General features: G+C 50.5%; 1 protein-coding gene across 1 annotated transcript in view; it reads right to left on the bottom strand.

The window, feature by feature from the left end:
- Positions 1-14,790, bottom strand: part of DYSF (dysferlin) — a 109,469-nt gene that overhangs the window by 3,047 nt on the left and 91,632 nt on the right. Inside the window, exons 49-52 of the mRNA XM_035896592.1 lie at positions 7,005-7,104; positions 5,277-5,455; positions 4,455-4,564; positions 3,954-4,101 (exon numbers count right to left, since the gene is read on the bottom strand). Of these exons, the coding sequence (XP_035752485.1) occupies positions 3,954-4,101; positions 4,455-4,564; positions 5,277-5,455; positions 7,005-7,104 (537 nt within the window). The remainder of the gene's footprint in view (positions 1-3,953; positions 4,102-4,454; positions 4,565-5,276; positions 5,456-7,004; positions 7,105-14,790) is intronic.

The following is a 14,790-nucleotide window of genomic DNA, read 5'->3' as shown; positions in this document are numbered from 1 at the left end:
CTGGAGATATTCAACCCCCGCCTGGCCGCTGTCCTGTGCCCCCTGCTCTGGGTGAGCCTGCTTGGGCAGGGGGGTGGGATGGGTGAGCTCCTGAGGTCCCTTCCAACCCCTGCCAGGCTGGGATTCTGGGATGCTGTGACCTTTCCAGAAAGCCCCATAATGTGCCATAAATGAGCGCAGCTGGACAGCAGTATGGGGTGGAACTAGAGCGTATCGCGTAGAAAGCACTCAATCTCGATACGCAGACAACTCGAGCAATGATGAATTTACCACGGCCTTTGGCAAATTGTTCCAAGGGTTAATTACTCTTCGTCTCAAAAATTAGCATCCTATTTCTGCTGGAATAGTTCCTCTAACTGCAGCATCTAGCTACTGGATCTCATTATAGTTTCATCTGTTGTTTAAGGAGTCTTCTGATGTCAAGTTAAATCTTAGGACCGTCTGAGGAAATCGTATGGGAAATATCCAGGGAATGCCGTTCCCAGAGTCCTAGCTTATACAGACCATAATGACAACCACCCTGCAAAGAAAGCTAAGGCAAACCAGCGAGTAATCTGACACTAAGACTGGGTGGAAAAGCCCAAGTAAAAAAAAAAAAAAGAAGAACCTCAGAATATCAGATTTTCAACATTTTTTCCCATTTTTGTAAAACTAGACAACTTTTTTTTTTATGGAAATTTGCAATACCATGCAGTTTTCCACCCAAAACCAAAAGGCTTTTCAGTCGGGAATGGCCTCTCCCTCACTAAAACGAGTTGCTCTGTAAACAGTTGTGCTAACGATGACTGATTTCTTACGGGCTTGTGCCTAAATTTCCCATACTGCAGCACTCCCAGCTCCCCATGGGTCCTGATGAACCTCCCGGAGCACTTCCAGACCCTTCCCCACTTCTGCTCCTTCCAGGGAGCCCAGTTCCCACCGGGGCAGCCATGGCACATCCCCTGACTGTCCAACAACGGTGGGTTGGACAAAGCTCTCCTGGGAAGGAGACTTTGAAGAGGACCTGAGGAGGAATAGGAAGATCTTTATTCCAGCCTATGATCAATCACCCGTGCTCTGTGTCCTGAGGATGGGGGAAGCACAAAGGCACCACATCTTCAAAGGTTCCTGATCCCCTGAAGGAGCTCTAAGGGCATATATATTTATTTTGCAGAATATTTTGTTTCTCGCCTCAATGGGGAAGATACTTCCCTGGGGTGTAAAGCGTCTCTGGAGGGTATCCTGAACAAGACCAAGACATGAGCTTCTTCAATTTCACTGAAAAGCCTGAACCACTGGTTTTTGGGCACTACTGTTGGGAACCACAGACAGCCCTTCACCATTTCGGGTGGAAGCACACGGCTTCCGAATGGGACATTTGCTCTTACTCTCCAGCTACTCTGACCACAAAGCTGGGACTGTGGTTGGAAGCTTTCAGCGCTGCATGGGAAATAGGAATAAATCAAAAAAAAAATCCCATTTTTATACTGAGAGCCAATGGAAATGCCCTGGGTTCATTTTCAGGTGAGATTCCCGTCTGTCTGGGATGGAGGGCGACCTGTGCAGGGTTGGCTTAGCTCACAGGAGCGAGAGTTTCCCAGGGCATATTGTGGGTATATATTTCTCAGGTAAAAGGTATCTTCCTTTGGTGCCTCAGGCAGAGTAGGCAGAGTCCAAAGAAGACAAGATCTGGAGCCAGGGCTCAGACTTCTCTGGCAGCATCTGATGCATGGTACGCAACACTCCCAGGCGGAGAGGCTGTGTGCAGGCAGGGGCGTTCAATGTGCAGGCAGGGGCGTTCAATGTGCAGGCAGGGTGAGTCAATGTGCAGGCAGGGGCATTCAATCTGCAGGCAGGTCCCAAGGCTCCTGCTGAGCCAAGGACCAGCTGCTGAAAAGGACCCTGGAAGGACCCTGGAGGTCCCAGTAGAGGTCCCAATGAGCAGAAAGCTGTGGAAGAGCTCCTCATGCAAGGCCATAGCAAAAAGGGCAACAGAAGCAGGAAAATACTAACCTCACCTCTGTATGCACCCCATAACATCCTAGTAACCCTGTTCCTCACCCCCTGCCCGCTCAGGTCCACGTGCCCTAACAGGATTCCCTTGAGGTTTCCTTCCCATCGCCCGCTCCTTTGCCCAGGATGAGAGGGGCAGGGCACACACAAAACCCTCTACCTGCCGCGTGGGGACCTCGAAACTGCACGTGTAGCAGCAAGATTGCGTATAAAACGCTAAACGCAGCAAGGTCCTTGTTTTAAACGGGCTCTGATGGCGTTCCTGGCACATAAACCAGAACAGAAGTGAGGAGGGATTGTTTTTCCATGCATCTAATCAGGGATGTAATGGTAAGCCCTGCCAAAGGCCGGGATGCCAGGGGCATCCTTCATAGCAAGCCACCACCAGTGCGACTGCCAAATTTAGTGCCTGATGAAACGGGAAAGGAACTAAATCTCCGAGTAGATACAGAACCAGTGACCTCAAAAATCTAGGGGAAGCTGGCCAAGAACATAAAAACAGAAAAATTCCATGAAACATGGCCTTGCTTTTTCGAAATATGACTAAAAATTGACCCGACCAAAACGAAATCAAATACAACAACGTTTAGCTAGGAAACAGGGAAAAATCCCAAGTAATAATGAGTGTAAATCAATATTTATAGTTTGCGAATTTTTTCTCCTCTCAGCGTTGTTTTTATATGATACCACTGGAACGAACGCAAAGCCACTTGCATCTTCAGGGAAACACTGAGTTCTTCTTGGTCAAAAAGGCTTGGTTTCTGCTACTTGACATAGAGGGGAGCCTCCAGGAATGGCTCTGAGCACAGGGCAGGGAGGAGGCAATGCCACACAAATCTGCGCTTGCACAATTATTTCCTCCTTCATCCTACCTAGCACCTCTGGAATCGTTTCTCCAGCAGGAGAAGTATCCCAGCCCTTCCCATGGCTACAGGGATAGAGGGATGGGGAGAGCCACGATCTAATCCCATCCCCTTTTTCCTTGACGGGAACAACCAAGCATGCACGACTTCAAATCATCTGAAAGTGATTACGATGGCGAGGAGAAATTCCACACCTCACTTTTCGGGTGCACATTGCAAGCACACAAAGCCATCTGCAAAAGGCAGCCACATTCTCTCACATGAAGTTATAAATTACCCCAAAGAGTTCTTTTCTTTAAAAAAAAAAAAGAAAAGAAAAGAAAAATCATACACAAGAAGCAGAATTTGTTAAGTGCTAGAAAGAGAGAGTCGGGTCATTTTTCTTATCAGTCTGGGAGGAGGGGAAATGGCATCCAAGAGCCAGCATGAATTATTCCAGGGCTGTAGAAACAGAGGAGGATACAAAAACCCATCCCAAGCCAAACTGGAAGGCCAGGGCTCCATTATTTATTTATTTTGCTTTGCCAGTGGAACTGACGGTAAGGCAAGGAAAAGCCACTTTCTTGATTAATGAGGTGAAAACTCCCCCCCTCATTTCAGACACTGCATTGGTTTAAAGTGCTCCAAGCCTTGATAATGACAGGCAGGGCTGCCCAAACACCTATAAACTCCCCTGCATCTTTAAACAATTACAGCCCGATGGGTTTTTTGCCACTGCTCAGCCCTGTAAAACGGCTGCGTCGCTAATGAGGCTGCGTGTTTGCCGGGGATTTTCCCACCAGCCCTGCAGCACCTCCGACATCAGCTGCTTGAACCCCTTTGAACACAATTAACCTCAGCGTTGTTAGACACGAACTGAAACACAGGCACAAAGGGGTGAGCTCCTGGCAGTGAGTCTGCAGCAGAGACCGGAAACCCAGACTCTCCTTTTGACCCACCATGGCCCACCGGGTTGTTCCTCAGGGACCAGGGTGGGACTTTGCAGCCACATGCACTGGGACCATCTCTGTCAGCGCAGAGGCTGGTCAGCCGTAGAGACCTGGGGGAACACCTAAGCCCTTGGTCAGCCCCCCTGTTCCCTCCTGCACCCAATCATACCGGGAAGGCGTAGATGAAGATGCCCAGGAAGAGCAGCAAAATGAAGAGCACGATGGCCAGGATAACCACCCACTTGTACCGCCGCCACAAGATGTACTTCAGGGTCTTGTATGGGGAGGTGAACCACAAGAAGGAGGTCTCTGGGCGCCTGGAGCCAAACAAAGTTGAGGTCACTCTTGAGTTTCACAGCAGTTTCACCCTCCTGGATCCCCCAACCTCATGAGCACACCCTGCTGTGATAAGCTGGCTGCTCACCCTGCAAACCCACATCCCTCCAGGTGGACCATGTCAAATGCCCTCCCTGGTGGTCCAGACCAACCTCCCAGCCACCCTGGATTGTCTCAGCTCTTACAGTCTGAGCTTCAACCGGTCGGAAATGGACCCTACACAAGGGCAAGCCCATGGCAGATGGCAGACCTCAAACTGGGAACCCAGATTTTCAATTTGCTCCTTGAGAACTCTGTGCCCTGGTGGTTACTTTTCCATTCAAGGTGCTCTTACTTGGGGTCCTCCAGCTTGGGGTTCATATTTGGCTCATCCCGACCCATGCCAGCTGGCCGCTCTTCGTGCTCTTGTTCTGCCACAATTTCCAAAGTCATTTCCAATTTGCCCTGTGTGGGTTAAAGAAAAACAAACTTAGAAACAAAACAAACCAAACCAAACAAACAAAAATGTAAAAGGAAGAGGTGAGAAATGAATGTACGATGCAAAATACTGATTGGGGAAAGAAAAACTACTTTGAGCATAACTCAACCACTACCAACAGGGACCATGAGGAACCCGGTAAGAGTGGATTTCATACAGATCCCTCACCTGCCCACTACAGTGTTCTCAGCAGATACTCCAGGACATCTCAAATGTCACTGACACCCAAGTTTAGGCAACGACTCATGGGTCTTTTGTTGAATGACTTAATTCCCTGCCCGGCCTCCTTTACCTGTATTGAACAGTCGCCAAAGACTTGAACGGGAGCCCAGACACATTTAACTGTATCAGTCTGACAGCTGAAACCTTTCCCTGGTACTTGTCAAAACACAGTGTCATTAAGAATATATACGATACAGCTCAAATTAGGTAGCATGTTCTGAAAACCACAGCAAAAATCCCACAGAACAAATTATTTCTTCTGAGGCATTTGCATGGTGCTGGACAAATCCTGGAAAGCATCCAGATGACAAAAGCTGGTTCAGTTTGTAAAACTTGCAGCCCAAGACTGCGTTTCTTGCCCTGACTGTGGCATCCTGCATGTGCTTGCCCCAGCCACATCCCTCCTCCATGCTTTGAGTGCATCCCCCAAGAGAACATGTGAAGAGGCCACCTTACCGCCAGGACCTTCTTTTGATCATGCTCAGCAACACAAGGCCACCATCCCTTGACAGTTTTCTGCTCAAAGAGTGACACAAAGCGACCTGAAGACAAGGTCTCATCTACTAGCTCTAAGGAGCACTTCTCAGCAGTCTTGGCAGGTTTGGGCATCCTGTTGAGATCCATCTGAATGGAACCTGCAAGGAGGAACGTTACTGGGAAGATATCTCGGTGTAACAGGCCCTTCAAACGTGGACTGTTTCCCGGAAGAAATATTCCCTGTGGCACCCTCCTGACCTCCGGGAGCTTGGGCAGACACCCTCCTGAAGTGCAGCCCTATTTCCAAGCGTAGCACTGGTTTTAGCCAGTGGATTTTCCTAGGAATCGAGCTCTTGGCATCACCATTGTGCTTAGGAAGACCTGAGCCATGAAATCCTTCTAGAAGAGGCTGCAAAATATCCGCTGACCTACAGAGCTACAGGGTTGGATGATTCGCACTGAAGTCAACCAGGCAGGCTGCAGTTTTTATTGAAGACTAAGAGATTTAGGTGAGACTCAGATAGTACACACACCCACAGCCCAGTCAGTATAAGAGCATTGGGCAGGAGGTTATTTTATTGCCCCACCCTGGTCAGTAATTGCAGCAGACTGACTGTGAAGGATATCCCACAAGATCAGTAATTTCCTTTGCAGAGTGACCCAGTAATTAGCGCATTTATCTAGCCTTTAGGAAATCTGAGCTCGGTTCTCCAAGCTTTAATTGAAAGTGCCTGTACTTAATTTACATTGCTACACTAATTTACCTTATGGTTTGGAACGGCCAAGAACACGGGCAGGATCTGGTCCTGTGGCTCAGCTTTTCTGTGCCAGAAATTCTTGTAACCGGTGACAATAACAGGACCGATCAGGTTTGTTGTGAAACGTTTTTGAGGCCCATTGATGAACAGTGCTTTACAAAAGCCAAAGACCACTTTTATTTGTTGGAATTTGCAAAAAAAAATAACGTTAGCAGTCAAGAGCTCGTGATGTGCAGAGCCAAAGCTGGAAAACACACCTTGGCAAGGTTATTTTGGCACTCAGTAATTAATCCAAGACAGGATTTAAAAGGATCCTGATCGCATACATCCTCGGTGAAGCTTTTGGTGTTTGAAATTTTTTTAGCGGCAAAAAGAAAGGCAGAACAAGATCCAACCAAAAAACCCGTAATGCCGCAGCCTCCAGCTTCTGCACAGATAATCCTCTGCATGGCTCCACTGTCTTCTCTATTGGAGGCTTTGGGTTTATTTTTTTCCTGACTTAATCCTAGATTTCTGAGGACGATTAGCAAGGCTAGCACCGAAAAAGGCAAGTGCTGGATGGAGCTGTGCTCCTGTGTGAACGTCCCAGGTAAGGCGAGGCAGGTCAGTGGTGCTGCCTGGGGGTCGCAGCCCAAACACACGGTTAGCACTGATGAGCACAGACTCAACGGCGTCACGGAGAATTGGGGCCCTCCTGGAAGGTGGCGGCTCTGCTGGGTTTGACGATGCTCTCAACATTAGGTCAGCCTAGGAACAGGCTGCTGGCAGGCTGGGATTGGAAATCTGCCTAATACCAACCACTTATCATCGGTCCTGAGCTTACACTGACACTGAACCCTGTTCGGTGGCTTAAACTGGTCTTGTTACGCTTTCTCCATATCCTGAAAGGATTCAATAACGTTTTCCTTTCTGTCTTTTTGAATGGAGGCAAAAAACTCTCCTGACTTACCCAAATAGTCGTCAAAAGAGAACTTGTCGTTGTCCCAGATCTGGAAGATAAGCTGCGGTGGAATCTTATTTTCTGTCTTGTCCAAGCTCCAGAAGTGCTCCTAAAATCACATCGGAAAAGAAACCAAGGACAAATAAAATGCTCATTAGTAGAAGTGGGCAGAGCCTGGCTGCTCTCACCTCCCAGCAGTAGAAAACCTGTAAGGTAACTGCCCTGGGTATGTCCCACTCCAGCTCTGCAGGGCCAGAGCCACAGGACAGCGCTGGCTCTGACCAGCTCTTGGGCACGGCTGCTCAGTGGAAAACCCAAGGTGGATCTGGGAGTTGAGTTGGTATCAATCTGTGCCTTAACTGAGTGACCATATTTTAGCAAACAGGCACCATGAGCTTGCAAATAGGATCTTTTGGAGTGACAGCATCATATTCACATGGTTTAGATGAGGGTGACTCTCCAAGGCGAAGAGAGCAACGAGTGCTGGGTGCCAGTGCTGCCAAACTTCACCTTCTTCTTAATTAACAGAAAAATATAGGCGTAACACTTGAATTAGCACTTATGGTAGGCAGGTCAAACACATCCCTTCCCCTTCTGCTCATCTCTTACCCCAGCTCTGCCAGCAGCCAGAGCCCTGCACAAGTCTGGATCCACCACTGCCCTGGTCTGCTCTCCGGTCTGCTGTAAGTAGCTTGTGTGCAGTTGGCCAACGTGCCACCTGCAAACACCTCCACCACCCGTAGGTAGCCTGTGGCTCCCAGGATTACCTACTAAACACCAATATGTGAAGAAAGAGACTGGTGCTTTCATAGCACCTCACTGCATGGGGGGTTCCTCGGTTCTCAGATGACTTTGTTCCTCTTGTCTGCACATCTCCCAGGTTTTCATTCTCAGGAGAGGTGAATGCTAGAGCTGGACGTGGTATCCCAGTAAATCTGCTGCTAATATTACACTGGGCTGCTGCCAAGCTACATGATGTGCTTGCCGTACCTATTGCCATACCCGAGTTCAAGAAAGGAGAGCAAATTCAGAGCACCAGCAAGCCACAGTGACCAGAGCCTGGCTCCCTGTACCACCAACAGAGCGGCGGCACCGTGGCGCTTGATTTCAGTCCTTACAATGTGAGAGCTGTCACTGTCCAAGTGCCCTTCGCATCTCTATTTGATAGGCAATATTTGGTCTGTTCCCTGCCGCTAGAGCTGCTGTGACAGCCTGTGGAAAGGTTTTCAGCGGTCCCAGAAGCAAAGCACCTAGAATGACAACTACACCATGAGCAATCCCTGCAATTATTTTTTACCAAGCCCTTGTGCAGTAGCCACTGCCTGGGAGACACCGTATGGGAGCTCAGCAATAGGATGAGGCAGCGATTGCTGCTTTCTGGAGAGGAGACGATTTACTTGACGGAGCCAGACTCTTCCCAGTGGTGCCCAGCGCCAGGACAAGGGGCCATGGGCACAAACTGAAGCACAAGAGGTTCCAGTTGAACGGGAGGAAGAACTTGTTGACTTGGAGGGTGCCCGAGCCCTGGCCCAGGCTGCCCAGGGGGGCTGTGGAGTCTCCTTCTCTGGAGATCTTCAACCCCCGCCTGGACGCTGTCCTGTGCCCCCTGCTCTGGGTGAGCCTGCTTGGGCAGGGGGGTGGCACTGGGTGAGCTCCCGAGGGCCCTGCCAACCCCTGCCATGCTGGGATTCTGGGATTCTGTGATACAAAGCACTCACCCATGAGAAGTTTGCAACTGCAGTGGCCCTGTTACTACGGTGGATGGGTCAACAGCCAGGCAGACGGACCAACGCTGCCCAAAAAGCCAGTGGAGGGGCATATTTAAATTAGACTTCTCTAACAAAGAGGGCTTGAGTCCCATTCCTGTGACAATGAGCTTGCAGTCACATCATTACAATATATGGTGGATATGGGTCCATGCCACAAAATTTGCTATTTATGTGGTTGCAACCGGCAATGCTTCCCAACAGGGATCTCACACCGCTTTTGGGATGCCACAAGACGCCTGAGAGTTAGGACTAAGAAGTGTTAGGACAGAAGGAGAGAGATGGAGATGCACAAAAAGCCGAGGTCTTGTTATTTCTGGCTCCAGGCACCGCTTGCAAAGAGGAGGCAGAGCCACGACCGGTGTCTACCGACAGCCCAGGCTCGGAGGTGCGTCCTGTGGGCAATGCCTCCTGCCGCACTCTTGCAACATGGCAGCATCATAGACGGAACAGATTTAATTAAAACCAGGAAACTTCAGCATTATTCATGACACATACACAGCACCATAAATTCACTGCGGTGGCTACAAGACTCTGATTCATTATATCGTGCAATATTAAAAAAAGGGGGGGAAAAAAAAGAATGTGTCACACTCCATAAGAACATAAATATTCAAGCAGGGAGACTGTGGGCACTTAAATCCCATTGAAACTGGTTTCACGTTAAGAGATCACCCTGGGCGGTTATATTTCAATTTAGCTCCATTCCCCGCCTTGCTTTAGAAAAACACGCCAGCATTTTTGCAATGGAGCATTTTATTTATGCATTTTAAATATTTTATAATCTAGAAAAATAAAATGAAGTCAATGGAAACTTCCATCTCTCCCTCTCTGCTCATTGCAATGTATTAAAATGTATGTTTATCCAAGGGGGGGATGGGGGGGCAGGCATGTTTTCCCAGCTAATAAGTCATTTTAAATTAAAACTGCTAAAAAGGAAAAGAGCTTATGGTGATTCTTCCCTTTCCCATATATTGGTTGGGTCCTGTGCTGCAGAAGGGCTGTTAGTCATCCAGAGGAGAAAGCCCTCAGGACCCATGTACCCATGCCTAAAGAAGGCAGCGCCCAGATGACCTCACCATGGGTTGGAAAGGTTCATCTGGGGTCTGCGAGGCAGAGGAAGGCCCAACTGCCGTGGTGTGCACCACAGCGAGACACCACGCGCTCCTTCTGATTGCCCCTTGCTGGGGGACTTCAGGCACCCCCATCCATGCTCAGCTTGGGAGAGGATGAAACGTGTCCTGCAGGTGCCTCTTCGTCTCCAGTGGTACCTTATGTCCCTGGCTCAGAGGCTGATTTCACCACATCTGCATTCGTCAGGCGTGCCCGCACTCCAAGAGCATCGCTACACTGCTGCCTGGGCTGAAGCACCTCTCCAAGCACATGTTGGACCTTCTCTTTGCACCGTCTTGTCCACCCAGACTAGAACATAAGCAAAACCTAGTGCTCGAGCAGCCCGTCTGCAAGGGAGATGCGGCGATGGCAGCTCAGCTTTCTGGCAAAGGTACCGCCCGCTGGAAGACCCCATCCCATGAGTGCCCTGATGAGGAAACAGCAGGAACCGGGAAAAGGAGCAGGCTGCTGTGAGACCCAAATTACTGCCCTAGTCCCTGAGCTGCTGCAGCAATCCCCCTCCTCGTGGTGGGATCCTTCCCCATCCGTGGTGGTGGCTGAGCTCGCCTGGGCCAGGAGCAGAGCACCTTGAACCCAGGTCAGAGCCAGCGGGTGCTACAGTGCCTTATGGTCATCTCCCATGCAATAAAACACGACTGGATAAGTGTCCCCGGGACTGACCCTGAGACTGCTGGCAAGCGTACAGGACTTTGGGTTTCCAGCGTCCCATTACCCTCTACAACTGCCTGAGAGGAGGGGGGAGCTGGGGGGGGTCGGGCTCTGCTCCCAGGGAAGGGGCGATGCAGCCCTGGGGGGATTTAACAGCTGGGCAGAGGCGGTGCTGAGGGCCAGGGTTTGGGGGTGGGATGGCAGGGGTAGGGGGGTGGTTGGGCTGGGGGAGCTTAAAGGGCTTTGCCAACCCAAACCATTCTCTGATTGCGATGCCCACGGACTTGCCCGTGCTCAAAGCGAACAAAGCCCATACCCCGGCCACGTGGATGCTCGCTGCATCCCCCTGCCTCCCCAGCACCACTCCTACCCTGAGAGCAATGCCCTGGCTTGCTGGGGACTCCCTGCCTGATGAAGGATGACTCAGGCAGGATTCGACCCTTTCCGGGTGGCAACGCGGAGCTCGTACAACGCGAGCTCGATCTGTACAGCTTTGGCCTTTCTTGTGGAAAAACGCTGTAAATGTGGTTTGGCTGGTGGCGGCGCTTTCCTCCTCGGAGCCCCGTGAAGCTGGGGACACGGCAGAGCAGAGCTGTGAGGGCAGGCTGGGGAAGGAGGAATTTGATGCTGAGCTAAGTTTATGGGTCCATTTCAAGGCAGTGTGAAATTTGCCTCCATGATTAAATCTCGCTACGAAAGTTCACTGTAAAAACAACCCAAGGCCAGAAATTTATTTCCTAGCTTTTTGCAAGACATGGGAAGGAACGGGGCTTGAATTATTGTTTGGGGGTTTGTTTTGCAGTGGGGGGGGAGACAGCAGGCTGGTGAATATTTTACGGTCGTGAATAATGCAGCAGGGGAGGCAGGGGAAAAAAAAAAGGCTCCTATCAGTAGGAAAGTGTTGACAGGGCTGCATTTCTCCTGGGTTGCTATTGTGCTACGGAATACAAAGTAAGGAGCAACTCTGCTTTTCTGGGGAGGTGGGGAGGGCCCAGCGCGTTGTTTCAGCCTGTCCTGTTTCAGCATGTGCATGTGGGACAGGACCAGGTCCCCCATCCCACAGCAACTGGGGAGCCCCGGCCACTGTAGGCACCACCTCAGAGGTCATAGAATCATAGAATCATAGAATCGTCTAGGTTGGAAAAGACCTTTAAGATCATCAGGTCCAACCGTTAACCTAATGCTGCCATCCCAAGGTCAGCCAAGAAGAGCCTCTTGTCCTGCAGGAGCCGGGACAGGCCATCCTGCAAGGACATCCATCGAGGTGCTGGGAAGCTGCTCCTCTGGACCTCATCCCATTGGGACTTGTCCTCTCTCTGTGATAAGAAGACAGCCGAGCGCGCTCAGTATTGCCCCTTCACTGGACCAACTCGCCTCTCTGCCGTCGCCAACCCCAACAACTGCATCACAGGTCTCACGGCCCCTGGTTTTCTGCACCTTCTCCGAATCAGAGTGGCAGCTGAGCAAAACCCCGAGCGTACAGCATCTGCTCCACATCCAGGCACAACCTGACCAATACCTGGAGGAAGACTCATGCGTCACCACACCATAAATGTGAAACAGTCACAATATTCGCCCTGGGGCAACCTCTCGTTTCGGGCCCTGGAATCACTCACTGCAATGCTGTTTTCTCAGCCTCCTATGCTTTCCTTCTGGCAGAGTTTATCGGGCTTTTCCAGGGACATGGGGCCATCCCACTGCCCTTTAGGGAGCTCCAAGCCTTGGGGTCCCAGTCCTGGCCACTTTGTGAACAGCACTGTTGGACCTTCGGTTCTCAACACAGTCCATGCTTTGCTCATCCCTCTCCATACATCCATTAGGAAGCCAAATCCACAACAGTGACTCCTGCCCGAATGCCACGGAGGCTACCGGTGCATCCCAGGTCACGCCTGCTGCCCCTGTCCCACCACAGAAGGCTTGTGTTGTCATGGCTGCTCGTTGCAGTCCCATTCCAATACATAATATACGGCTGACTTGTCCTAACTCTGCCTTCCTCTGAAAAAAAAAAAAATGTACTTGGAGCCCATTCAAAACGTTGCATTTTGGCTAAATGTGGAAGGAAAAGGAACATTTTGTGTTTTGCTTTGCTTTCTGATGTCACCAAAAAAAAACAGGGAAGGACACGATAAAGGACAGAAAACAGGAGAAGAAAAAGTCCAAAACTAAAAGGCCATAGCCTTTTCTTTTAGCTTTCCAACATGGAAGAGGAATGAAAACTTCAATCTAGCAAAATATTAACTGTTTTTAGCAAAAATCAGTGCTCTATACTCAAAATTTCAAACTAAAACCAACCAGAGCACAGAGATTTCTCCATACACCCTGGAGATTCAGCAACAACCGTAACGGAACACGGGGATGACACAGGGACCCAGCTGCAGAAACCTCACACGCCCGGCTATTTGGGTTTTTATAAAAATTAAACAAGGGAGAGGCCACACGCTCACCTCCGGGGTAAGCCCTTGCCCTTCCTGACAAACACACCGAGCCCAGGCTGCCCACCAGCTCTCCGCTGATTTACATCACCGCGCCACGCACCACCACCGCGCGGCGCGAGCCTCCCCCACGCAAAACCAATTGCAACGGGGACGTCCCCGCGCACCCCACCGCTGGCACCCGCTCCTCTGTCCCAGCCGGTGCGAATCCGCCGGGCGCGGGGGAAGGCGGGGGCTGACCTGCCCCGGGTGAGGGTCTGGCCCATTGCAGGCTGGAGCTGCCAGTACTGGGAAGACGTCAGGACCCTGCGATGAATTTGCAGGCAAAGTAACCGGAATCAATGAAACCAGATGGAGCTGGGAAGGCCTCAGCGCCAGGGAGGGAGGAATTTATTCTCGGCTCCACTCAGCAGTAGAACAAAATGACCTGTGAGTTACGGCCCCTTTTTCCCTGCTTGTCCCTCAAATGCCTTGGCCCTTTTCTCTAGGTGGGTTCAAGACCCCAAGCCTCCCTCTTTCTCACATCGCTCCTTTAGTCCCCTCTCTCCTATGATTTCTGGGATGCCGCCAGCTGACCAGTTATAGAAAAAGCCCTCCCAAATGTCAGTGTTGTTGTTATATTCAACGCCAGAGCCAGCAAACGTGGAGACTTCAGCTGCACCTTGCAGAAACAGGGTCTCAGTTATTCGGAGAGATCTGTGCAAGCATCCCCGATATCTCACAGCCATGGGGTTATTCCTGGGATTATCCTGTAGGACCACCTCCTTCCAGACAGGCGAGCAGCGTTCACCCACCGCTGCCAGATGTCCAAAGACCTCCAACTCAAAGTCAGTGTGGTTTTGTGCCCAGGTAGGTTGCAACAAATCTCCTTAAAACTTGGATGGGCCCCCTTAGCTGAGAGCACAAAGTGGAAGAAATGAAACCAGTGTAAGAGCTCCTTGAAAAAGAGCCTCACCACAACGGCCCCAACCTTCCCCCTGGATAAACCAGGCGCTTGCTTGCAGTTTCTTCTACAGCAGTGGGATGGGTCCTCTCCCAGGGGCTCTCTTTGTCTTTGCAAAGCAGAATATTTTGTGTTCTGGCATCAATACTTCATTTTCTTGTTGACACCTAACACCAAAACCTAGTAGGAGAACAAGTATGAAGACAACAGCTACGTTCCTTGGTCTGGTTTCTGCTGGTGGCATGGCATGATGTGGATTTGAAATTTCCAGCAACGCTCCCATACTTGTTATGTTCCTCTCCTGGAATTTCTTTTAGGCAAGACATTTCAGCTGGTATATGAACAACCCAGCCAGGTCTTGGAAGCTCCAGCCTGGTGGTTTATTTCCAGGTCCACTCAGGCACCAGTAGGTTTTAACTTGTATATTGAGATGCCCTTGAAATTCTACCCTGAATGTTCATTTCTGCTGATCATATTTGCTCAGACATCCAGTGTCAAGCTTTTTCTGCCCTCGAGGACATCTAGAATTCAGATTTGGCAGCGATATTCAGCGACCGCTGTAACTGGCACTGGAAGCTGAACATTTCAAAACCGATTTCCTGCGTTTTCCACCTCCCCAGCGCCTGCAAGACGCGGGAGCTGAGCCCCTGCCTGCCTGGGTGCCCAGTGGAACGTGACCCACACCCAGCCCACCTCGGCATCGCTCTCCGCAGACTCTGGTTGTGCCGTGACCATCTGATAACATTACCCGCAGGAGTCAAGGCCTGCCAGGCTTAGACCTGGGGATCAACAGTTTAAACCCTGCCGACATCTGCTCTCCCTTCTGCTGGTTGGACTCATCCTCTCCCATCGCACTCACCCACGACCCCAAC

The sequence above is a fragment of the Egretta garzetta genome, unplaced genomic scaffold (assembly GCF_000687185.1).
Source record: "Egretta garzetta isolate BGI_Z169 unplaced genomic scaffold, ASM68718v1 scaffold506, whole genome shotgun sequence".
Lineage (NCBI taxonomy): Eukaryota > Metazoa > Chordata > Aves > Pelecaniformes > Ardeidae > Egretta > Egretta garzetta.
The sequence above is the reverse complement of the archived record's forward strand: the minus strand, read 5'-3'. Positions and strand labels throughout refer to the sequence as shown.